Genomic DNA, 26547 nt, shown 5'->3' with positions numbered 1-26547 from the left:
AGTTGTGGCAGACTCAAGAAGAGTCTCGCAAGAGGCCTCCAACTAATCAAACAATATTCAGTGGCTGCAGCTATACCTCACTGAAGCTGGTGCCCCCTCCAGGTTGGGGGGTCTTCAGATATCTCCTGACATTTATTCTCTATAGTGTACTACTCAGTACGACTAATTAGACGCCATGGTGCTAGGCCAGTCGGGCAAACTGAACTATCCAGTCTGTTCTCTAGTTAAAACCTGGCACAATGAGAAATTACAAAACTGACACTCAAAAGCTAGCATACAAAAGCAAAAGAAGTTTCCCCATTGGGGATAGGGTACTTCTCTAAACCACAGCTCTTCACTGTTGGTACTATAACAAAATGATTAGTGGACTTGGGTAGTGTAGGCAAAATCTCTCTGCCTACAAGAAAGAATCTGAGAACTCCTGGGATAGGCCTCTCCTTTTCAAAGGAGCAGAATGCTCAGGCGTAAAGTACTCACCTTTAAGAGTTCTGCTCAGTCATCTCAATCTTTTGCAAATTACCAAAGCAGCCAGCTGAGTAAATAACTAGAAGCAGCTGGCTTACTGGATGCAGCTTAAGGAGGCTTGAACTGCTAAGATTTCCTGCCTAACCAAAGAACAAAAAAAAAAAAAAAAAAAAAAAAAAAAAAAGACTGCTCCTTGTCTGTAGGCTCCTGATCTAAAACATCTGTTTTTACAAGTAGAAGGAATGCTGCTTCTTACTACATGAGGAGCTTGCTGACCAACTGTAGGTGCCTAGGAACTGGTGGCCTGGCTGTAATGCATCAATAAAGTACAGTTGTGTACACTTGCCATAAATGTAGATGTTGAGTTCATTCACTGTTGCAGTCATCACATTTGGGTTATCTACTTGATTTGGGGGTAGCATGCCTTCAAAGTACAGACCCAGTGACAGCAGCCCTGCAAGATGCCTCTAATGAATCAAAACCACATTGCAAAGTATGTTTTCCAACTTGTTTAGCAGAATGCATTAAATCCTGTAATTCTTTATGTTCAGCACAGTCAGGAATCAACATTTTCTGCTTAAGCAATCCAATAATATGCTGCTGATACTTTAACATATGAAACTCGCACTTTAAAGCCCTAATGGCCAAAGTTGCAGAAGTGTGTACCTTTTGTCCAATGCCCTGGAATCTCTATCAGAGGGGGCATGGTTTTTGGCAGTAGTAGCCTTAATGCCCTTGGGTCCCTGTGAAATGGTCTCAGGATCCGCAGTAGGATTCTTAAAGAGGAACTTGAGAGTCCGGTACCCTGCAATACCGATCAGGTTTTCTGGGAGCAGGAGGTAAAAAGTCGGAGGCCAGGCTAGATTCGGAGAAGGCATCATCTACAATGTCCAGTACAGGAGGGACAGCTAAAGGCCTGTGTTGAGGCAGGAGTAAGAATTCCCTAAGCCTCTTTTTAGAGTCAGAGTAATCCTGGCTTTCCCAGTGGAAATGCTCCCTAAGAGTATGCAAGGTTTCACCAAAAGAGAAATCCTCTGGAGGGGAAGCAGAGGGAATGGAGTCCTCCGCATCAGAATACTCAAAGTTAGATAAGGGCAAATCCTGGTCAGAGAAAACAAGTTATGTACTCACCATAATGTTCAATGTATGTAGTCCATCTCGCCCCACATTCTTACTTGCGGGTTCGGAGTCGAATACTGGCTCCGACTTGGCCAACTTTTATTTACTAGCTCTAAGTGTCTCATTGGCTGGGCCAAGCAGGTATCCCATGCTGCACTGCTCCATAACCCCAGACGTAGTTTTCTGCAAATCCAACAATCACACCTCATGCATAACAATCCAATAAGAGAGAACACTATCAAGGGGAATAAGAAAAAACAAACTACCATTGACGGGTACTCTAGCACCAATCCCAACCTCCAGATCCTCCAGGAAGGGGGCAGGTGGGGGGGTACTTAAGAATGTGAGGCGAGATGGACTACATACATCGAACGTTATGGTGAGTACATAACTTCTTGATGTTATGTAGTCCAATCTCGCCTACATTCTTACTCGCGGGACAGCGTCCCCAGCACCTCTATCCAGGGAGGCTCACAGGAAGATACTCCTGAGGACTGTGGAACCAAAGGAAGCCCGGCCCCTAGAAGCCACGTCCAGTTTGTAATGAGTAATAAAGGTGTGCATGGAAGCCCACGTGGCTGCATCACAAATATCATCCAAAGATAGTCTGGCATGGTATGCCATAGATGCAGAAACAGCCCTAGTAGAGTGAGCCTTGACTGGGAACGGTAGATTTTAAACAAACAATTGGTCAGATTTTCATAGGTGTTTGGTCCTGTGTAGATAGTATCTTAATTGTCTGTGCACATCCAGTTGATAAAATCTAAACTCTGCCTTGTTCGAGAATTCAGGCAAGAACACTGGCAGCTCAATAGACTGATTGAGATTCACAGTAGATGTTACTTTAGGAAGGAAGGACGGATTAGGTCTAAGAGAAACTCTGTCCTTATGAAAAATTAAATACGGGGGTTTATTGGCGAGAGCTTGAATCTCTGACACCCGTCTGGCTGATGTGATGGCTATTAGAAAAGCTGTCTTCCAGGACAAAAACTTTAATTCGCAGGTGGCAGCCGGCTCGAAAGGTGGAGAAGTAAGGGCTTGCAAAACAAAGTTTAGATCCCAGGGCATGATAGGTTCTGACACAGGAGGCCGGAGTAATAAAGTGCGCTTTAGAAAGGCCTTACAGAGTTTATGAGCCATGAGGGAAGGCTCATAGGAGGTATGAAAGTTTAAAATAGCCGCCAGCTGGACCTTAATGGTAGCGGGCACAGAGCCCTGCTGAAAGAGCATGGACAAGAAATCCAAAACAGCAGCAATTGGGGCTGTGTAAGGGTCAATTCCTTGGGCATGAGCCCAAATAGAAAATCTCTTCCATTTGCTGGAATAAATCTTCCTAGTCGCAGACTTATGAGATGATGATAAAATGTGCACCATGTCAGGTGAAAAACGAAGTCTGACCAACGACGGAAGTGGAATAGCCAGGCTGTCAACCTGAGGGTCCGCAGGGAGGGATGGAACTGTCCCAACATGTGTCAGTAGGTCTGGCACTGGGTCCAGAATCCAAGGACTGTCCACAGCGAATGGATGGAGAAAGGAGAACCAGACCTGGCGAGGCCAGTGTGGGGCAATTAGAATCATCTTGCTCCCCCAAGGATATGGCTTTCTGAATCACTCTTGGTAACAGAGGAAACCGAGGGAAAGCATAGAGCAGACTGGAAGGCCAATTGTGGACTAGAGCGTCCCTGGGTGACTCCCCCCCTGTGGGGGGATCAGGGTGAAGTAGTTGCTGCATTTGGCATTGAGGGGATTGGCAAAAAGATCGCAGCAAGGCTGACCCCACCAGCTGAAAATCTGTTCCGCAACCAGACGGTTCAGGGACCACTCCTAAGGCATCAGAATAGCTCTGCTCAGCCTGCCTGCTATCACATTGGCCTTCCCCAGAATGTGCGTTGCCACTAGAAAATGTTGGGAAGACACTGCCCACTGCCACACTCACATGGCCTCTCTGCACAGGGGGTAAGATCTGGTTCCTCCTTGTTTGTTTAGATACCACACAATGGACATGTTGCCCAAGTGTATTGCAATCATCCCCAGAGGAAGAGAGCTCTGAAGTGCCCGCAACGCCAGTAACACCGCTCTCATCTCCAAGACACTGATGTGCAGATGTACCTCGTGATCTTGCCACGTGCCTTAAACCGTCCTGCCAAGATAATGCCCCCCCCCCCCCAATCTGGGAGGCATCTGTGGTCACCGTGGCGACAGGTGACGGAGGAACAAATGGTTTCCTCTCGTCCAGATTGGTGGAGCATAGCCACCAACTGAGATCCTGTTTGCATCGGTCCGCGAGTAGGATCTGGTGGGAAAGGGGGAGTTTTTGGAGAGACCATTGGGCAAAGAACCATTGAAGAAGCCTCATGTGTAATCTCGCTAGAGGCACTAACATAATAGTAGCTGACATGGTGCCCAGAAGCTGAAGAACCCATCTCGCCTGTACTTTCCTGAGGGGTAATAAAGGGTGAACCTGATTTTGTAATACTCTGATCCTGTCGTGCGGCAAAAAGGCTTGCATTTGAACGGTGTCTAGCTCTGCGCCTATAAACGTGACACGCTGTGAGGGCAGCAAGGCAGATTCCCAGTTCAATGTTATTCCTAGTCGTTGGCAGAGGGTAATGGTAGCATCCCTGGCTCGGATGAGTAGATGCCTGGTGGGGGCGGTGAGGAGCCAGTCGTCCGGGTACGGAAACACTTTGAATCCTTGACGTCTCAGGTGAGCTGTCACCACCGCCAAACACTTGGTGAACACCCTGGGGGCTGTGGTGAGACCAAAGGGCAGGGCACAAAACTGAAAATGACTGGCTCCCAGCCAGAAGCGTAGCTGACTACTGGATGCCCTGTCCATTTTGTTATGATAGTAAGCATCCTTGAGGTCGATGGAGCACATCCATACTTCTTTTTCCAGCAATGGAAAAATGGACTGAAGGGTGACCATTTGGAACTTGGACTTCAGAACGTAGTGGTTTAATCTGCTGTGATCTAGAATGGGTCTCAGGTCCCCTGTTCTTTTCGGCACCAAAAGAGAGTCTTGATTAAGTCCCTAATCCGATTTGGTCTGAGGGGACAGGTTGGATGACTCCCTTCTTTAGCAGCTTTGAAACCTCTAATGCTGCGTGATCCCTTTGACTGGGTGGAACATCCGGGATTCTCCTGACTGGAGGGGGGTCTGACGAAAAGGGGATGGTGTAACCTCCGGAAACTATTCGTAATACCCATCGATCCTAGGTGATGCTTTCACAGGCTTCTGGGTACAACGATATGCGGCCCCCGACTGGCTCCGGAATAGCACAGCCGGGCAAAACTTCTGCGATTTCTTGAACCACATCTTCCCTCCCCTCTGAGCCTTGGGATAAGGTCTCGAGGGAAGGGAAAAACGGACCCATACAGCAGACAGGGTCTTTCCCTCTGGTCCCAAAGAGCGAGGACCAATCAAAAGGAGCATCTGTGAAGGAAGACTTGAAGGCCTCCGCGAAATGACACAGGCGCATCCAGGCTTGCCTCCTGAGGGCTAATCCCAAACTGGCTGTCCTACTCGCCCCCTCGGCTGCATATGATATGAGCCTCAATGGACGAGTTGACAACAGAATTGAAGGTAGACACCTGGGCGTTAACCATGTGCGCTATCGCCTCAGGTACATTACCCGCTACAGTATCTCCTAACTCCTTGAGGAGATCTCTCTGGAGCAGAGTAAAATGACAGAGGTAGTTCAGTGACCATAGGGTGAAGGTCGCTGACGAGAGGATACGGTTCCCGTACCGGTCCATGCTCCTAGACTCTGCTACTTCCCGCTGTGTGGCCGCCACCACCATGGCATCTGCAAAAACCCCTTTGGACAAACTTTCCCCCGGGGTGCAGAAAAACTTATTTTATTGGGCCTTCTGGGTACAGGTTCCACCGAATCAGTATTCTCCCACACCCTTCGACAAATTAAATCCAAGAGCTCGTCGAAGGGTGGAGACACCCAGGAGGCGGAGGGTTGAGCAAAGGCCTTGAGGAATACAGACTCCTTCTCAGAGGGGGTTTTGGACGGCCAGTCGCCTCTCTGTCTCAGTATCTCCAGGATGTCGAAGAAAGACATCACAGGACGACTTGGGGGACCCCTCAGACTCCTCGAGGTCGGTATCAGAAGTGAGAGACTCATCCTGTAAGTCTATGTGCTTCCTCTTACAAGACTTCTTTCTAGGGGCTCCTCAGGCACAGACTCTGAGGGGCCCTCAGAAAGTTGGGGACCGCTCATGGGGGTATCCCCAAACCTTTGGGCTCCGCCATCTACGGATAGGGGGACATCAGAGGCTCTAGCCGGGGTGGAAGGGGACGGAATGGGCGATCCGGGTGATGTAACTTACTATCTGGCCAGTGCGCTCCGGATGGCCTCAAAGTCGGGTCCCCCCGAATCAGAGGACCAGCCGGCCTCAGACCATGACCGGGGTCCCCCGAGCCGATGCGCCGAGAGGGAGGGTTGGAACAGACAGGTGTCCCGAAGTATCCCCCTCGGGCCCGACTGAGGAAACCCGAGTGCCGAACCCTGTGGACGGAGCCGACTGGGTCGGAGCAGACGTCAGCACCGATAAACCCTTGAGGGGTATCTGAGCCGGCGCAGGAACATCACTCTCAGCGGAGCACTCCGGCTCCGAAGACAAGGAAGTGCTCCAAGGAAGAACCATCGACACAAGTATCGGGACGGGCTCCGGAGCAGACTTGGTCGGAGCCAAGAATAATTTTGCCAACATTGGAGACTGCAGGAGCCTCTGAGCCTCTGTACCACCCTATCAACATCCAAATCAGAAAGCCTGGAGGATTTGTAGGACAGGGAGGGAGATTGGGATCTCCTCTCAGGAGAACCATGCCTAACACTGTGCGACCGGCTCCGAATAGGTTCCAGTAAAATAGGAGCAAACGCTGACTCCAGTACTACAGATACCTCCTGCGGCCCAGAGGACAAAGGAGCCGAAGAGGTAGAGTCAAGTTTAGAAATTTTCTCCGGGGTTCCGAGGAGACAGACTGAGCTGGAGATCTCTGCCTTTGAAGCTTTAGACTTGGACTGAGAACTAGAAGTAGAGTCTAAAGACTCCTCAAACGAAGGTTTTAAGAGTCCCTTCAATATTAGTTCATTTTTCCTCTCCTGGAGCACCCTCGGAATGAAGGCGTGACAGAAGCTACAAGACTCTTGCAAATGAATAGCTCCTAGGCAGTAAACACATACGGAATGCCCATCTGTAATGGACATTTTGTAACTACACTTGGAACATGTTTTTAAAACCGGAAGGTTTATTTTCCTTCTGATCCTTAGACATCTTACACAAGCAGACCACTGAAAATAACCTAGCTGGAAAAACAGTAAAGTCAGGAAAACTATTGATGAGACTACACAAGGCATCCAAAGAACCTCCAAGTAAAACGGTTCTTTAACTCACAACACACTACTTAATATTAAGCAGAACACATTTAACAAAATATACACCAACAGAAGTCTTCCACAAAAGGAAACGTAGCACTACACAGAGAAAGGAGGACTAGATCCTCTAAGTAAAATGGGCCTAGCCCACCGGAACAGTTAGGGATACCAACTACACGAACAAAAAACACTACAAACAAGCAACAAGAATAGCTATTAAAATAGGTTTTGTGGTTGAACAGCTAGCAAATTTCTCAAGAGAAATTGAAAAAAGAAGGTACCTCGCCACAGCCAAGCGAGACCACGTCCTAGCTACACGAGCGGCAAACGAGATCTGGGGTTATGGAGCAGTGCAGCATGGGATACCTGCTTGGCCCAGCCAATGAGAGACTTAGAGCTAGTAAATTAAAGTTGGCCGAGTCGGAGCTGATATTCGGCTCCGAACACGCGAGTAAGAATGTAGGCGAGATTGGACTACATAACATCAGAAATATCAGAATCCTGATCAGAAGAATCAGAAGAAAAATCAGTCCTTGGTCTCTTAGAGGGAGCAGGGTGGTTCCCCTGATTAGAGTAATAAGGTCTTCAGCCATTCTTATTTGTTTTTTAGGCATAGGGGCCTGACCATGTGGTCTGGGCGTCAGTCTTCTGGGCATGGATCAAGTTTTAGGCCTTGAAGATGGCGTCTGTTTAATATGCAAGTCAGTAAGCCCGAATACACCCTCATAAGCTGGTGCCTGCACAGCGGCTCCAGACCCATCCAAGGTAGAGACACCTGCAGGTTCCACAGTCAAAGCATCTTGCGGCATACCAGATATCAGGGGCTGCGAAAGCATCTCAGAGTACCAGCAAACTGGCAACTAGCTTAGAAGCGTCATCGGCAGCTTTGGACCTATGCGGTCTATCTTTGCGTTTTTTCGGAATGTCGGTAGTCGGGTGGCTTACCGAAGCCATTTCTGGATAACTGAACTGAGTACCAAAATATTTAGATGTAAAAATGAACAGACAAATAGTACGAGGTTTTAATAAGGCACAAAACCGACAGCGAGGTACATCGTGCTCTGGGCCCAAGCAAGGAATGCAGTACGAATGAAAATCTTTAGGAGGTATTTGCTTTCCACAAGAAATACAATTGTTAACTTTTACTGACATCGGTTTAAGAGCAAGAAAAAGGATCCCCAATGGGGTACTTAGCTTAGTTGAAGACTTCGGATCTGAAACTCAAACGAAAATTTCAGGAGTCGGCCGACCGGCACTTGAACTGCTTCTGCTTCGGGCACCGCAAGAAAAACTGATGTAATGGCGTTGGCTGCATGCGTTATACCCCTGACTACCTGATGTCGTGGAAGATGAGACAGCAACCAACGCAGGACCAAAGACTGACAATGAGGCCGACTGAGGGCTACCTGCAAGCAGATAACCCAAATGTGATGACTGCAATAGTGAAACCTGAAGAACATCTTGTCTGGAAGGGGCTGGACAGACAGGAATACACCAGCACCCACTTATTAGTCTCTTGCAAGGTACCACTAGACAATGGTACTGCAGAAAAAGATACTAGGGACAAGGGCCGACAAATCTACGACTCTAAAGAAATTATCCGTTCAGGTCCTTGCAGGCTTGATGGGATGACAAAGGTACTATTATACTCTGCCTGGAAAAGATTTCAAGGAACCATTTAACCAGCTTCTTAGAAAGCCTGGACACCTCTTATCCCTTGCATGGGAAAGTACACTCAGTTCCAGTGCAATCCCCTCCAACTAAAACCACAAGTGTTTCATGCTCCAAGAATTTACTCAGTTTCAAGCCCTTTGCAAAGATTTGTCATTACAATAGAACCTAACACACCTCATATGATGGCCAAGGAAGAAGAGGCACTGAATGTGAAAATGATTTGGTGGACTCTACCAGCACCTAGCAGTGATTTTCCTGGAGGATAAAAAACAGAACTCAGAAATATCTCCATACCTCGGATCTAGTCAAAAATGTGGTACATATAGCTGCGAGGAACACTCTGGACAGTAATGAGACTTCCAAACATTCTACACAGCAAAAAAGTGAAGACTGCACAGATACTTTACACCTTACATAGTGTGTCCTGCTGAAGCTCATTGCAACTGGAGGATGGTCCTGTGTAGGGATATGTGAAAGCTCTGGAAGATCTACTAAACAGCTGAAAATCTGAATGCAACAAATTCCCACATTATGACTCGTACTGCAGCAGCAATCCTCTTAACATATGAAGTGATCATCCTTATTAATTCCCTTAAAACAGGTGACTAAAACCTTCTGAAAACACTACAGCTGGAAAACTTCTCAGGCAAATATCTGCTATTCGACTTCATGCCATTAGGATCAGTATTCAAATGACAAGTCTTAGTCAAAATGAAGTCTACTCTAGATTTAGACCTGAAAGGCTTCAGAAGAGACTGTGTTGTTTATGAAGGTAAATATGACAGGATTTATATAACACCAATTTTATCTAAAACATTTTTAAAAGATGATTTATTACATTTTGTTTTATCACTAGGTATGCCGTATTACAGCTGAATATCTGTTATGCCTCGTTATACATATCACTTAATTACCTCATTATGTAATTGCTTGTTCTATTCTGATAATTGATTAAAACAACCTAAAAACAAAATATTAAAAAAAAAGGAGCAGGCATGGTGGGGATTATGAAAATGATAGCTCCCAGCCACACAGCGTTTCATTAACAGCTTTCTCTTCTGTGATACAGGCCCTGAAAGGATGACAGTACAATAGTGAACCCAAAGAATGATCTAATATTTTACTGCTAGATCAAAAGAGCAGACAACGAAGCAGCAGCCACTTTTACCCACCCCCTTTCTCTCCAGAGAGAGGCTTATTCAGCATTGCAGAAAAGGTATGCATGACTTATTGGAAGAAAAAGTGCATCCCAAAGCAAATGCATACGGTATTTGAAAAGCTCATGTACCCCCCCCCCCCTTCCTCTAAACACAAAGTATATTTTGCTTGAACCAGGAAGAGCAGCTTCTTTATAGCCTAAAGAAAGTTGCAACACCTCAAGGAAAGAGGATTCTGAAAGTTCAAACAAACAAAAGTGCAGCATGAGGAGGACAACAACCCTTAGCAGCAAGGATAAGTTTCAATACAGCACAACCAATGGCCAAAAAAGCACTATGGACTCATTCCCAACATTCTGATTGTATAATGAATGCTCAGTAAATGAGAGGAATGTGCATATCAAATTAAATATCCTCTCATACGTTTCAAAACATGGCTCCAAGGACAAACTGACTTAAAAGCTTTATGCCGATAAGCCTACTTAAACTGCAAGTATATCCCATCTCCAGATGCATGGTGATGATTTCAACAGTTTCATCAAAACACCCATCTATTAACAGAACCCTGGTACCAATAACACGCTAGCAGTAACTGACTGTAGCAATTGACACGTCACTAATGGTACACCCATGAAGCAATCACCAGGTCTATCTGTATCCTTTCCCTGAAACTCTAACAATTCAACTGCTCATTTGTTTCTTCCCCACCCTGACTGATGACCTTAAAAAAAAAAAAAAAAATTTACCTACATCTGCTCGCGATGGGCAGCCGTGGTGGTGCAGCGATTAGCATTGCCGCCTTACAGCAAGTGGTTCTCCGGTTCGATCCTTGGCTGGGGTGCCTTCTGTGCAGAGTCTGCATGTCCTCCCTGTGGTCGTATGGGTTTCCTCCGGGTGCTCCGGTTTCCTCCCACATCCCAAAGACATGCTGTAGGTGGATTGGGCACTCTAAATTGCCCTAGGTGTGAGTGTGCGAGTTTGTGCCTTCTGTGGAAGGTTTGGGGCCGGGCTGGCAACTCGACACCATAAAACTCCACTGCCAATCATGAGCGGACAGGTGATCCGCTGTGGCGACCCCTAACCGGGAAAAGCCAAATGACTTGCATCTAATCCCACAAGCAAAGCTTTCCTGAAGATTAAACTGACAAGTAAGCAGTGCCATTTGTCTCACGTTTATTGTAAAACATACATTATAGGAGCAAGCACACATCCTTGGTACTGCTTATGTATAGCAAAAATTCACACTGAGTCATTTCAATTCCAGACACATGGCAAAATTATAATATGTACCTGCAAAGCTGTGTGGTGTATTTTTTTTTTGAAACGGAAGCAGGAGGAACATTCCATTTGCTTTATAAAAGTTGGCTGAAACAGGCTTGCATTAACTATATAACTGGGTTACCTCAAAAAACGTTTTCATGGTTTAATTTAGTCACCATTTCAAATGCCCAATTCCCTTGCAGGCATCTTCCATTCGGCAATAGATGTGAAAATTTTCAGTATCTGGGATAACGGATTAGAAATACAGCGGTCATCACAAGCTCGGGGTGGAACAAACTCAATCAGCTCAACTAACAGACCATTTAATAAGCACATAACATTTTATACAACACTAAACCCATACATAAGCATATTCATCCAGTGGCCTTAAATGAAATATGCACTCATGGTGTCACCATTAGCACAAAAGACCTGAATCCCAAACAGTGTAGCTGTACCACAAAAGACTGCTTATTCAGGTGAAAAGACAGACTGCAGATCCTACAGAAACACAAGATCAAATTCAAAAGTCTAAAAATGACAAATTTAAACACATTAGACAAAAACTTAATTACAGTTACTATACAGATTTACAAGTACACCTCTTCCAGGTTTATAAAGTCTGAATTTACACTCCATTTCATATTACTGTTGAAAAGGGGAAAATTGTTATACATCTTAGCATAATTTTATGCTTTCCAAACAGTTTCACTAAATTGCCAACAGTTATTAAAAATAATTAAAGCGAGATAGGGTACTAACTGTTGCAGTGTTACGGCTTATTCAGGAAATTTAATGAAGGCTAATGTCTTGACCTTTTTGGTTCGACTGCCAAAGGTTTTGTGGGTATCCCTCAAAAGGGCAACTCCTTTTGCAATGCCAAACTGATGTACAGCTAATGAGTAGGAGATGCTACTGCTCATTTTTTTCCTAGAGGAAAAGCATTCAGAAGTGTTCCTTTGAAAACGTCTGCTGGGGTCACTGTCCTCAATTTACATATGCACTAGCAGCCTTCATTTATTTATTTTTTTAATTTAGACTGATTTCTGTTGAAGTAGAATGATTACAACTCATCCACTTCAGCAACAACCACATACAACAGTAAAACAATATCTACCACATATAAAAATGAATAATGAAAAGTGGTTAATTGATAACAGAAATCAAATTATCTACATTTATGACAATATGGTACATTTGTAAGTAGAAACCTCTAGGTGTTGGTCATTAAATGTTTGGGAGAAATTAGCAGGCCAGTGACGTAAGAAATTTGAAGTCACTTTGGTTATGTTTCCAAGAAAGATGTTATTACACAACTGTACATTTTCTTACCATAACACTAAATGTTCTACTGATCACTGCTTCATTATTCCAATACTACTGGGTTATTTCACCAAATCTGGATGTCCAGCTGCGATACCAAAGCCAAAACCTTCCATACGGCTTATGACCGATTCAAGCTTGTGGGTTTGTAAGGGTACATAAATGGCCATCTGAGCACTGGATCCTCAGACTACCTCAAAGACAGGAGACCTGGAAAAATCCGAGGAAAAGAAATAAAGGAAAAAAAGGTTAGATAGGAGGAGAGAAGTTGAAGAATGCCTCACCCCCTTCCAAAATAAAATGAAAGACAATATATTGACAAAAAAGGGAAATGGAGGGTGGGAAACAGTAATCAGTAGGACATCTACTGTTATAAGTTCTTACACAACAATTCTATGTCCTTCCTTGGATCACTATTTCAGTATCCCAATAATACTGAGCAATTCCCAAAGCTTAACATTTTGGAAGGGTGGACAGATCACACACAGGAAATGTCAACTAACCCAGAAAGAGCAACTATTAACAAGCAAGGCTTTAGATCTAAAGAAAAAATCTACCCTATAATGTTTTGTGAAAGTGAGCGCAGACGACCAAGTGTCTGTTTCTAGAACAGCAAGGGAATCAATTATTTTGTAAAAAGATACAGATGAAATGAATGCCCTAGAGGAAAGGGACAACTGCAGAGGGTAAGGATTTACCGTGGTGGACAAAAAGAAACTGACTTAAAAACAGGGTTATCCAACATCGCCTCCTGAAATGAAACTGGTCAGTTTTCTGAATGTCTAGTTTTAGCCAAATTAAATCTGACCTGCCTATGCATTCCCAGGGAATGTTGTGCCTTTCATCTCTGTTTTGAGGGTTTTGAAAAAAGGTGGGAAGATTAATGTCCTGATCGAGGGACAACTCAACTTTAGGAGGACTGATTCAGAGAAACCCTGAAATAAGGAAATAGAGACCATAACGACTTGAAACTCAAACTCTTCTAGCAGAAGGACCACTACTAGAATGGACATAGAAAACCAGAATCCACCGACTCAAGGTGGGCGAGTAGGTTTTCCCTGTAAAAGGTCATAATACCTTGTTTGAGATCTGTGAGTAGTCCCATTTAAAGAAATTCTCTCATTTTAATTCTCCCCAAAAGAAATCTCTTCTACTGGAAAATCTGTCCCCTTTGGACAACTCCTATGGAGAAGCATACTCTAAAGGGGAATTAACTTCTGTAGAGTATGCCAAGGAATCCTCAGAGGAAGCATCATCATCACCAGATGATACTTGTTTCCTAACCATTTTAACAGTAGAGGATGTGAAAGAAGGAACAGAAACTAGCAGTGGAAGGCTTCAGAGCCATCAAAGCCTTAATCAGCACCTAAGAAAATGTATCCTGGTCAGACTGTGGAGAGGAAGGGGCCTAAAATGTTTGGTTTTCGGTTTTTTTCTTAACATGCATTTCTGCGTGATGAGGTGAGAAGAATCTGATGTATGCCTGGGTTTTGTGGCCAACTCGGGAATCTGTTCCCTACCTGGAATAAGAAGTACATCCCCCATTACCTTAAAGCACAATAAGCTGTGATTCTCCTTGTTCATCTGACATGGATGCCTGCACTGCCCGAGGATGTGCCAAGGTCGGATTCTTTAACTGCTTCTGATGAGGTACCTGCTGATGAACTGGACCCAACCTCCAAACGCAACTCCAGGTCTTCACTAAACTCAAGGGATGCATCCGAAGATAGAGGTGCAGCCGAAGAGGATTCAGGCTTAGATTTATTGACTTTCCTCTTTAAAATTGGCTCAGCTGAAGGACCCATGGAGCCCTCCATAATGTCTTCAGCTAGTCTTTTAAGTCATTGATTAAGCAAAGACTCAAAGTTGAAAGCTGGCTTTGCAATGGTTTTGGGGCAAAGTCCTTACAAATAGAAGAACAATGGTCATGATAGGGACTTAGACAGAAAAGAGACACTGTGGCTGCCCTTACGTGAAATTTGCCTTCCACACCTACACTTGCTCTTCTTGGTTGACCTGAAGTAAGCAAAGAAGGCAGTAACAAAGAAATAAATCCCCAATGGGGCACTTATCTAAAAGCTGGCTTCAACTAACGGAATCAGGCAGCAGACAGACGTATGAATCAAGGATTCCAAATGCGAAAGAAAAGTTCTGAGGATTGTACATGCGGATGTTTTTTTTATGGCTGACATTGCCAGCACATACGTGCAATGTCCCATGTACCTGCAGTAGCTAAAAGCTCTTGTATGATGGCCATACGTCAGGTCACTTGGGCAGAGGACTTTCATATGTAAAGAATATTGCAACACTGAACAGGAGGACATCCAGAATTTCAGAAAAGCAGAAGCCGCTGACCCCAAGGTTGTTGAAAAAGAAGTTATGTACTCACCATAACGTTCAATCTGAGTAGGTACTTCATTTGTGTGCAACCTGTGGGTATCGGATCCGACCTCGGATCCGAGCCGGCAGCTTTCCAAGCTCCAAGATCCTAGCTCCTCCCCCTACCCATAATCCCCTGCTACCAATCATATTACCTCAGATTGTTTTTTTCTGCCTCACCAACCTGATAACACAAAAATCAACTCTAAAGGTGATCAGAAAATCCCGAAAGGTTCGGGGGATGGCAGGGGGGTCGGTTGCAGACAAATGAAGTACCTACTCAGATGGAACGTTATGGTGAGTACATAACTTCTTTATCTGAAATAGTTACTTCATTTGCTCTGCAACCTGTGGGATAGAGTCCCCAGCTACCTTATAAGAACCTGGGTGGTCCTTACGAAGGATATTCCGAAGTACTGCGGAGCCAAAAGAAGCCCTACTCCTCGAAATCACATCTAGTTTGTAATGAGAAATGAACGTATGAGAAGAGGACCAAGTAGCTTCTGAATATATGTCGTCCACTGGAACCCTAGACCAAAAAGCTGTTGAGGTGGCTACAGATCTTGTAGAATGAGCACGGATACCAACCGGGGCTGGCTTGCCAGATGATATGTACCCCTGAATAATACACTGACAGATCCAATTTGCTACAGTCACTTTGGAAATGGCTTTGCCCATGGCTGATTTTGCATGAGAGACAAACTGGTCCGACTTGCGAAACTCTCTAGTCCTGTGCAAGTAGAAACACAGCTGTCTGTGCACATCCAATTTGTGCAACGTGTATTCTCCTTTGTTCTGAAATTTTGGAAAAAACACTGGTAGATTTATCGATTGGTTTATATTTGCTTCTGAAGCAACCTTAGGCAAGAAAGACGGGTTAGTCCTGAGGGACACTATCTTTGTGAAAGATAAGGTAAGGAGGTTTCATACACAAAGCTTGCAGTTCTGAAACCCTTTTGGCCGAAGTAATAGCCACTAAGAAGGCCGTTTTCCATGACAAGAACTTCAACGGAACAGAGGCCGCGGGTTCGAAAGGTGGACTCGTCAAGGCTTGCAAGACTAGAGTGAGATCCCATGGGGGAACCACAGACTTTACAGGTGGGTTTAAAAGAAAGATGCCTCGTAAGAAGGTTTTGCACAACTTTGTAGATGCTAAGGAACCTATGCCGTTACCCACATGAAAATGGGAGATGGCCGCCAATTGCAACTTAACCGTAGAAGCACTTGCTCCCTGCCGAAAAATCAACGAGAGGAAGTCCAGAATGGTCGGAATAGGGACAGTAAATGGGTCCAAGCCCTTGTTTTTGGCCCAAATGGAAAAATGTTTCCATTTACTGTTGTAAAGTTTTCTGGTAGACTGCTTATGAGCCGCAACCAGAATGGCCTTAACGGGAGATGAGATACCGGGAGTCCTAGCCATTATTGGAACTGGGATCAGCCAAGCTGCAAGCTTGAGGTTGACCAGGTTCGGGGTTGGGCAAACCGCGGGATGAGAGATCAGGTCTGGACTGGGATCCAGAATCCATGGAGGAGCCACACTGAGACCACAGAAAAGGGAACCAGATCTGTCGAGGCCAGAATGGGGCTATGAGGATAACTCTGCTCCCCAACCGACAGGCTTTCTGAATGAATTTCATCATGAGCGGGAGGAGGGGGATAAGCATAAAGGAGCCCGGGAGGCCAAGCATGGACTAGAGCGTCTCTGGGGGTCTCCCCTCTGGGGGGAATTATTGCGAAGTACTCGCTGCATTTTGTGCTTAAAGGAGAAGCAAAAAGATCGCAGCGAGGCCGACCCCATTTGTGGAAGATCTGCTTTGCAACAGATGGATTCAGAGACTACTTGTACGGAGTGAGAAGCACCCGACTTAGCTTGTCTGCTAATATGTTGGACCGTCCCGGAATGTGCGCTGCTACTAGAAAGCGGTTGGTGGAGATCGCCCATTCCCAAACTCTCATGGCCTCTCGACACAGGGGACAAGATCTGGTTCCTCCCTGTTTGTTTATATACCAGACTACTGACATGTCTGTCTATCGCAATAGTCCCCAAGGGAAGAAGGTCGTGGAGAGCTTACAATGCCAAAAGCACCACCCTCATCTCTAGGACATTGATATGCAATGTGGTCTCTAGGGAAGTCCACGTGCCTTGAACAGATCTGCCTGAACAACGCCCCCCCCCCCCCACCAGAGGCGAGAAGCGTTGGTGGTCAACGTGGCTTCAACCGGGGGAATAACAAAAAGGCCTCCCTTCTCTGAATTCCCACGCATGTAACCACCAAAGAAGGGAGTCCCTGCAAACTCTGCTCAGCGGTATCGGCATGTTTAAGGGGTGGAATGAGAGGGACCATTGGACTTGAAGGGTCCATTGTAATATTCGCATTCGCAGACGGGCATGGAGGGAGAGACCGATCGCTGCTGACAGACCCCAGTGCCCTCAGGACCAACTCCACAGGAGGAGCAGGACTCCGAAAAAGGGCTAACACCCGATATGACAAGCTGTTCAGTCTGACTGACGTTAGAGTAGCTCGGGAGATTCGAGTATCCAACCTGACCCCTATGAATTCCAGGGCTTGAGTGGGGCACAGGCAGGACTTCTACCGGTTCACTGAAATGCCTAGGGTTGTGGGCTAGATTCAGTGCGTAATCTCTCGCCACACAGAGCTGATGCCTGTTGGTCGCGGTAAGGAGCCAGTCATCTAGGTACGGGAAGACCTGAATGCCCTGAAGTCTCAGGTGGGCTGCAACCACTGCCATGACCTTGGTGAACACTCTGGGGGCTGAGGTGAGGCCGAATGGAAGAACCCTAAATTGATAATGACTAGCTCCGAGCCGGAAGCGGAGAAACCTCCTGGATAGTCTGTCCATCAAGATGTGGTAGTACGCATCCTTGAGGTCTATGGAGCACATCCAGTCGTTCTCCCGCAGAAGGGGGAGAATTGATTGGAGAGTGACCATCCGGAACTTTTCCTTGGGTACGAACAGGTTAAGAGCGGAAAGGTCTAAGATGGGCCTGAGGTCCCCGGTTTTCTTTGGCACCAAAAAGAACCTCGAGTAATAACCCAATCCGGACTGATCTGGGGGGACGGGCTGGATGGCTCTCTTTCTTAGCAGCTTCAAAATCTCTGAAGCCGCTACCTCCCACTGATCGGGTGGGACATCGGGGAGGCGTCTGGTTTTGGGGGGAAGATTTAGTCGGCGCCGAGAAGCCAACAGCTCCGAAGACAACTCCCTCGGATCCGACGCTCAGCCCTCGGCCCAGAGAGCTTGGATCCGACAAGCTCGAGGGCATAGTCTGCGAAGAGACCAGCGCTATCGGCGCCGACAAATCCCTGGGTCCGAAGGGGCCCGGATCCGATGACTCCAAGATCCGAAAACGAGTCTGAGAAGGAGTGATCGGGGCAAACATGGGGGCTGCACTCCCAGAGAGGCAAGAGCACCCCCATCTGCATTTGGGTCTGCAAGAAACGAAGCATCATCCGAACCATATCCGCTTCGGAGATGCTTCTCGTTGACCTGGAAGAGGTAGCAGAGGCGGGCCGGGAGGGCTGCCTCGACGACCTCGTGGGAGACCGATCCTCCTCCTCCGGCTCTGGCGAGAAACTAGGCGAACGGAGCCGAGAGGAGGAGGATCCTGAGACCCTCGAAGGAGACAGCTGCTTTAGCTGGTGGAGCAGAGGGTTGAGATTCAGCCCGCCTTTTATGGGATCTATGTCCCTTCTTATCCTTGTGCTTCTTCTCTCTGGCAGAAGAGGCACTAGTTTCCTCAGAGCTCAAACCTGAAGAAGGAGGTTGAGTCCCGGGTTGAGCTAAGGGAACAGAAGGCGCCGGGGCCGCCAAGGCAGCCGGAGCCTGAACGGGAGGGGAAGAAGAAGCTGACTCCTGGGGGAGCTTTCCCACCAGGATCAGCTTGTTCTTCCTATCCCGAAGTGCCCGGGGGTTAAAGGCCGCACAGATCTGGCAGGCCTCTGATAGATGGGCTGCCCCCAGGCACAAAACGCACTCAGTGTGGCCATCAGCTGGGGAAAGCTTGTGGCCACACTCAGTACATTTAGAAAAAACGGCCTTAGGCCCTTCCGACATCCTAGCACTCACACACACACCCAAAAGCTAAGGGGGGAGGGGGAGTGAATAAAGAAAAACTAACTTTAAAAAATGAAACTAGCGCAAAAGGGAATCGAAAAAGGGGCCAAGACCACACACACAAGATTATAAATTTCAGAAAAAAGGTTATAAACCACCAACGATCTCACCCAGCCAGGAGCTCTTCAAAAGGAAAGCTTCTTCAGTCGCGGCAAAAAACGATCTGAGGTAATATGGTTGGTAGCAGGGGATTATGGGTAGGGGGAGGAGCTAGCAGCTCGGATCTTGGAGCTTGGAAAGCTGCCGGCTCGGATCCGAGGTCAGATCAGATACCCACAGGTTGCACAGCAAATAAAGTAACTACTTCAGATCAGGTTTTTCAAAGACAAAGTTAAGGTCCCATGTAGGATATCTTTGAGAAAGTGCTTCACCAACTGTAGAAAGCAGTGGTAGATATACAGGCATATATACTGAAAATGGCAGACAAATGTGCCTCAATAAATGAATAGGCTACAATGGCTCTTAACAGCTCACAAACACACTAGTAGTAGACATTCCAATTTGAACAGAACTCTGATTGTGTATGACACCAAGCAGAAAATCATATCTATTTGGATAAACAAATTTCTAGTGGTAGGTTCTCTTGCCTTCTGAAGAATCTACAATGTGTCCTCAAAAATCTAGTGCTTGAAAGGGATCAGAATTCTATCATCCACTGTTAGGCTGAGAGAGAGGCAGTTGAGATGGAGCAAAGAATTCATGTTTTGTGCGAGCAAGTTCACTCTGTAGGCTAACTTGTGATGATGACCCTTAGCCAGATGGAGAAGGGGGAACCAATGCTGTCCGGGCCAAAAAAGAGTCACTAGCAAGAGTTCTGGCTTATCCATTTGGAATTTTTAACAAAACCTTCGGGATTAGAGGAAGGGGGAAGGCATAAAGAAACTTCCCCTCCTAAGGAAAAAGGCGTTGTATTCATCCTCCAGGCCCACTAGAGTAAACTATCTCGGGCTGCTTGCTGTAAATGGAGACAAATGGGTCTGAGGAATACCCCACCTGTGGGCTATGTCTTGGAAGATCTCCTTGTTCAACATCCATTTGTGACATTCTTCCAGGCATCTGCTTAGAGAATCCACCAGAGCACTGTCTTGGTAGGGAAATACAAAGAGCTTGTAGGGAAAAGGTTTGCTTTTATTGCCTGCTACTATGCTAGAAGATCCAGTCTGCACAACTGAAAAGTCTTGCTCTCCCCCCCCCAACCTGCTCATACCACATGACTGTAGCATTGTCTGTAAATATTATGAGGGTACTTACTCATGAGGGCAAAAAAAAAATCTGTAGGTCCTAAATAAGTGCCCTCATTTCCTTTACACCGATTCAATTTTTCCTTTGTTTCGGGGTCCACTGACCCTGGACTCTTAGGAAGCCCATCCATGTCTCCCAAACTAGGATTGAAGCCTGTGCACGCAGTTCCTGAGTGAGTAATGCTGATTTGAATGGAAGCCATGGATTGATCTGTACCAAACAGATCCACCACTGACATTTTCTCTTCAGAAAGGAAGTAGCGGAGACTGTCCAAAGTGTGACAATGTAGGGATCAAACAGATTTTGGGTACCACTGGATCATCTGCAGTTTTGCAAAAAGTAATCATGGGGATGGACACCGCTATGAACCCCAGAGCTCTGAGAATTTCCTTTGCAGGGCAAGGTTAAAGAGGCAGTAGGGACTGAAAGTATACGGAGGAAGACTGGATCTTCACATGTGGGAGAAAAGCCACCAGACATGTGCTCAGCCTATAAAGACCAGGTCATTTTTTTTTTTGTTACATTTAACGTAAATGCCAGACTCTATAAAAGGGAGATGGCATAGCAGATGTGCTTTAAAAGGTCTTGTGGTTTATTTCTCCAATACCATGACAGGAATGGACACCATTCCTACGTCAAAGTATGATTTGTGAAATTAGTATTATTTCAGTGTCTGATGTTAGCCAAGAGTACTCTGTAGTATCAGCAATGTGCCCAGAAATGACAACTCCTGTAATTCAATTACATGCGTCAGTAGTGTATCCAAATATGACTAAAGATTCTTTTTTTACGAAACCCATAGCTCCTACTACTACTGAAAGGTCTTCCTGAGAGGATGCTTGCATTAGTACAGAGTTGAGTTCTGCAAAAAGAGATAACAGGAGCTACATATCTGGTGAAGACTCTGAGTCTGTGGATAACTCAATCGGTAAAGCATGATCAAGCAAAGAAACCTCTTGTAAGGAGGATGAATGGGAATGTGGTGATGGGCATCACTCAAACCCATGGATACCATAAAAGCTTGTGAAAAGATGCAAGGAAGGAAGGTCTGCACAGAAAGCATTTTGAAAAAAGGCACCTTCAGAAAAGTGTTGAGATGGGGCAAATCTAGGATGGGTCTCCATTCTCCTCATTTTCTGGGTACCAGAAGTAGTGTGGAATAATGTCCATTTCATATATGTTGTGGAGGCACAGATTACACTGTGCCTTCTCCTCAAAGACACTGCAAGATGGGAGAGGCAAGAAGTGCATCTCGAGAGGGGTCAGCTGAATACCTCTCCAACCTGAAATATCTTTCCAAGTAATTTTTGTAGCCCAGTTGAATAATGGATAGAACCCACTTATCTGAGGTTATGAGCTGCAAAACAGAAAGGGATTAGGTTCATCTGTTTTTGGCAAAAGGAGGATGGACAGACTGGGACAAGGGCAGTATTAAATATTTGTCGGGAAAGGGAGGTTCAGACTTGCAATCTCTAGCAGGTTTATCCTAAATCTTTCCTGGCATTTTTTCTGCTGTTCTGGGAGGACCTGGTGTGTCTACAAGGAAAAACAAGTGAGCTTAGCTGGGAAGTTCCTCTGATACCTGGGAACAGAGGTAAGGATTTGGAGAAGTATGCAGCCCCAGGACCAAACAAGTTCTTAAAAGGGGAATCAAAAAGTTGGAAGGGAGCGAGAACAAAGCCATACGGGAGTTCCTCAGGACAAAGCTTCCACTGTACCATAGCTACACTTTAGAGTATGCCTTGCCACTTGGGTCCACCAAAGAAATACCCTACTTTTTTGCTTCAGATACCAAGGTCAGGCAGGGTTTTGTGCAATTATTTTTCTAAAAACAAACATTTTATCACATATGACATAGGCAGTCATACATTTACATAAATGAAAATAAACCATACTGACAATTGTAGTAGCAAACATTATACATACTTGCAATCTATCTAGTAATTGTCAAACATTATACAGCTCATTCAAATCCTGCCTTCTTTTAAAACTCATTCCTCCTCTGCATGTACCGTTTCCACAACTCCCATTTTTTCTTATGCAATCTGTTCCTATCCTTTTCTAAAGATGTCAAATCCAGTTTTATCTATTTCTAGTAAAGTTTGTTTATACTTTGATTTCCATTTTCTAGTAATTGCTTTTTTGGCAGCCACCATAATTAAGCTCTGCAAGACCTTACTATATCTAGGCAATTCCAATTCTGTCTCAAAGCTCAAAAACATTACTTTAGTTACAGCAATTTCCCCACCCAGTATCTGACAGAGCAGTCTGCAGGGAATCTTCAAAGTCTGCCAACTCATTACACTCCCAGAAAATATGTTCCCAGTTACCTCTTACTTCCCCCCATCACACATCCAACATTTGCTGTCTACCTGAGGATAAATTCTTTGAGTTTACTTGGGGCATAAAAATACCTATGTAAACACTTACAAGCAGACATCCTAAATCTTTTAGACTTTACTGGATATTTGGGACACATACATATATCCCCCATTGTTTCTTTGTGAATTACTTATCCAGTCTCTCTTCCCAATCCTTTGTAACCTTCGCAGATTGATTCTTGCAGTTATGTAATATTTTGTATGTTGTACTAATTGTTCCTTTTTTTTTTGCAGCAGCTTCTGTTCCAGATTCTACTAAACTCTACCAGTGCTGGTCTTTCACTTAGGATCCCCCTATTTCTTTCTCTTTGCCTATACTCGTATCAATCCTTGATAGGGAAGGTAATCTCTATCCTTCAGTTCAAATAAATTCTTGGCCTCTTCCCATTCTGTCCTCTCATTTGCTCCCAATACCTTGGTTCTTTTATTAGTTTTCCCCAATAAATTCCAGCCCCCTATTGTCTATATCCCCAACTGCAGTCATCTCAACAGGCAGACTCCCTTCTCCATTCCCATGTTGGCTTAGTTCTCAGAATACTTTCTGCTACTTTATCAATAGTAATATTCTGCATGGTTATTTTCTTTAAGGATTTTCATCCAAAACACCAGTCTCCCCTTGTTTCTTAAGCTTCCCCCCAGTTTCATCATCCCTTTCCACTATGAAGTGTAGGTTTCTGTTTGTGCTACATATAGGATCCGTAACTGTGTAGCTCTGAAATACCACTTCAAATTGGGTAATCCCAAACCACCTTGTTCAACTGAAGAATCAGCTTATCCCACTTGACTCTTGCTGTCTTCCCCTCCCAGATAAAATTCTTTAGCTCTTTACTGCTAATTCACAACTTCTCTGGCTGATGAAATGTATAAAACTAAAGGGACTAAAAGCATTTTAACTGCTTGTATCTTGCTATCAGTATCCATGTAAGAGATTCCAATTTCTCAGTTTTTGTATTATCTTTTGCTTAGTCTCCAAGAATTTTAATCCATGCTTCTAAGTACTTCATTTTATCATGGCTCCATAAATATGGAAATTGCTGAACCATGTGTGTGTGGGTACATAATTTACAGATATTGCTTTTGTTTTAGTTCCATTCATTTTGTATCCTGAAAATGATCTGAAACTGCCTCAAAATATTCCACAACACTGAAATGTACTTTTCTGGTTTTAACAGGTATAAAATATAATCTACAAATATAGCCAGCTTTACTTGATTACCATACTAATTATATCCTTGAATTTCTGAATCACTCATTTTCTTTGCATATGGTTCTAAATACAGTGCAAATAGCAAAAGGGAAACAGGACACCCCCTGCCTTGTTCCTCTGCTCAAAAGAGAAATCAGAGGAGAAGCCACCCACTTTAATTTTCACCTCCAATCCCCTCATATACCCTTCCTTACCAATCCCCTCGTATACCCTTCCTTAATTTTCACCTCCAATCCCCTCACATACCCTTCCTAATCAACCTTATAATTTTTATCAGGGAATGCAAATGCATCCATTGCCCTGCTCAAACTCCCAACTTTCTCTGTCAAATGCTTTCTCTGCATCAAGACCCACCAACAGTGGTGTTTTCTTACATTCAGTTCTTCCCTCTGGATCATCAATGTTCTATTAATGCTGCCAAATGTTTTCCTCCCCTCCACAAAACCACAGCGATCCATGACCATCAATTTTGGCAATTATCTCTGCCATTCTTTTTGCCACTATAGACACTTAATAATCTTAGTTTAGGACTGAAATGGGCCTGTGTGAAGCTGGATGGATGGGTCTTTACAGCCACCACCACTTTCTTCCAGGAAGACGGTGCTTCCCCTGCTCCTCTTAAAATACTGTTAAACAAAACTTTCTAGAGCTTTCATTTTTCTTCCTACCTTCCATACTTCAAGAAGAATACCATCTATTCCTGGGGACCTTCATGTTGACTAGTTATACACCACTATTTTTATATCATCTCCTCCTATCCTAACCATTAGTAGCAGAGCCTCATCTACCTCTAACCTTGGCATATTTAATTCTTCCATAAACATTTCCATGTGCACCTTTTCTTTTTCAGCATATTTCTCTGCTTTATACATACTTCCATAAAATTTCCAAAATATTTTAGTACCTCTACAGGATTTGTCATCTTCCTTGTTTTAGGCTCCCTAAGCCAGGCAACAACCCTTTCTATTTTCTGTTGCCAGAGTCATTGCACTAAAAGTTTTGGTGCTCTGACAATCAAAAACAGTTGCTTAATAGCAATCTTTTTAAACTCATGCTTACTATCAAGATAACCCTTTATTTTCTGCTTAACACTCTGCAATTGCTCCTCTGCTTGTTCTGCAAGACCTCCCCCATTCTGCAATACATTAACATTTGTCAGTCCTTCTAAATTACTGCTGCTGCTCAACTGTCTCTCTTACTTCCACCATATTTTTAAAATCACTTCATCTTTACTATTAAAGGTTTAGGCTGCTTTCTCATAGCCAGATTTGGAGCATACATATGATGTGCCCTTTCAATTAAATAAGAGTTGTGCAAAATATTTCCATAACCATAGATGTCCTTCTCTTCCATGTTGCAGTATTCTTGTTGTGGGATTCCCTGGCCTCAGGCGACTTTGTACATCGGCTCCTATACAAAAGCTTCAGCTTGGTTGTTGCAGCTGTGTGGGACGTCACACGTAAGGCCATAAACCAGGGGCCTTAAATGTGACGTCTGCATGCACAATCCTCAACTTGAAGCTCAGCAGGTAGAGTAGAAGGCCCAGCAGGAGGAGGTGCCAGTGGTGTCAGGTATGGGACCCTGGGGTCCTTCTGTAGCATTGAAAGGTCCAGCATGAAAGGTGTAAGATATGAGGATATAGGGACATGCTGGGATGAAAAGGAGAATGATGAGGGGGTTATTGGTGGGTGGGAAGGAATACTGCAACACACCTATTTATGTCCTTCTATTACTATGCTGCAATATTCTTGCTGTGGGACAGTACAACAGCTTAGTTGGATGAAAGGGTGGCAGTTGCAGAAGATTCTACAAAGCCCTGTAGGATTGCCCTGGCGAATCCTGCATGCGCTCTGGAGACATGGTCTAGCTTGTAGTGTTTGGTGAAAGTGGGGATAGTGGACCATATGGCTGATTCCATAATGGAAGACTTGTCCAGACAGTTTGAAAGCCTTGGAAGCGGCCATTGCCCTAAAGGAATGGGCTTTTACTCCTAATGGGGGATTTTTCTCATGGTGAATAGCAAAGACAGATGGCTTTCCTGATCCAACATGCAATGGTTTGCTTGGAGACTGCCTTGCCCAATGCTCTGGGATGGAAGGAAACAGTTGCTTTGATTTCCTAATGGATTTTGTATTGTCCAGGTAAAGTCTTAGTTGTCTGTGTACATCCAGGTATCCTCCCTCTTATATTGATGGGAGAGGGAAAGAAGGTGGGAAGGTGGATAGATTGGTTTAATGACAAATCGTTGACTGCCTTTGGCATAAAGGAGGGATTATGGTTTAATGACAAATTGTTGACCACCTTGGGCATAAAGGAGGGGTTAAGTTCTCAGGGTTACCATCTTTGTGGAACGTAGTATGGGTGGGCAAGCCATTAAGGCTTGTAGCTCTGAAACCCTTCTGGCTGAGGTGATGGCCACTAGTAGGGCTGTTTTCCATATACACATCTGAACGGAAGCTGTCCCAGCAGGTTTGAATAGGTGTTGAGTAAGCTTTTCCATGATGAAGTTAAGGTCCCAGGGTGGGGAGGTCTAATGTGCAACACCCCTTTAATGAAGAGTTTTACATCGAGCCTGGCTAGCGAGGGAGGGTCAAGGGGCAAGCAGGCTGATATTGCGGAAGGGTGTACTTTTACTGGAGAATAGGAAAGTCCACTTTTTATCAGATGACACACAAAGAACTAGTGGGCATCAACAATGCAAGGGTCCCTTCCCTTGTCTAGACACCATTTAGTAAATCTTTCCCATTTAGCCAGGTATGATTTTCTTGCTGTAGGTTTCCTGGCCTCCTCCAGGACTGAAAGCATGTCCTCAG

At 45.0% G+C, this 26547-nt stretch overlaps 1 protein-coding gene across 4 annotated transcripts in view; it reads right to left on the bottom strand.

Annotated features, from left to right (window-relative positions):
• LUC7L3 (LUC7 like 3 pre-mRNA splicing factor) overlaps window positions 1–26547 on the bottom strand; it is an 884970-nt gene that overhangs the window by 280846 nt on the left and 577577 nt on the right. The window contains exon 10 of one of the 4 annotated variants that reach the window (XM_044062091.1): window positions 11208–11308. The exons of the other annotated variants lie outside the window; for them this stretch is intronic. Within the exon in view, the coding sequence (XP_043918026.1) occupies window positions 11246–11308 (63 nt within the window). The 3' untranslated portion in view covers window positions 11208–11245. The remainder of the gene's footprint in view (window positions 1–11207; window positions 11309–26547) is intronic. 4 annotated transcript variants of the gene reach the window in all.

Source organism: Protopterus annectens, chromosome 2.part1, assembly GCF_019279795.1.
Source record: "Protopterus annectens isolate FY-2018-M chromosome 2.part1, PAN1.0, whole genome shotgun sequence".
Taxonomy (NCBI): domain Eukaryota; kingdom Metazoa; phylum Chordata; order Ceratodontiformes; family Protopteridae; genus Protopterus; species Protopterus annectens.
This window is presented reverse-complemented; position numbering and strand designations above follow the sequence as displayed.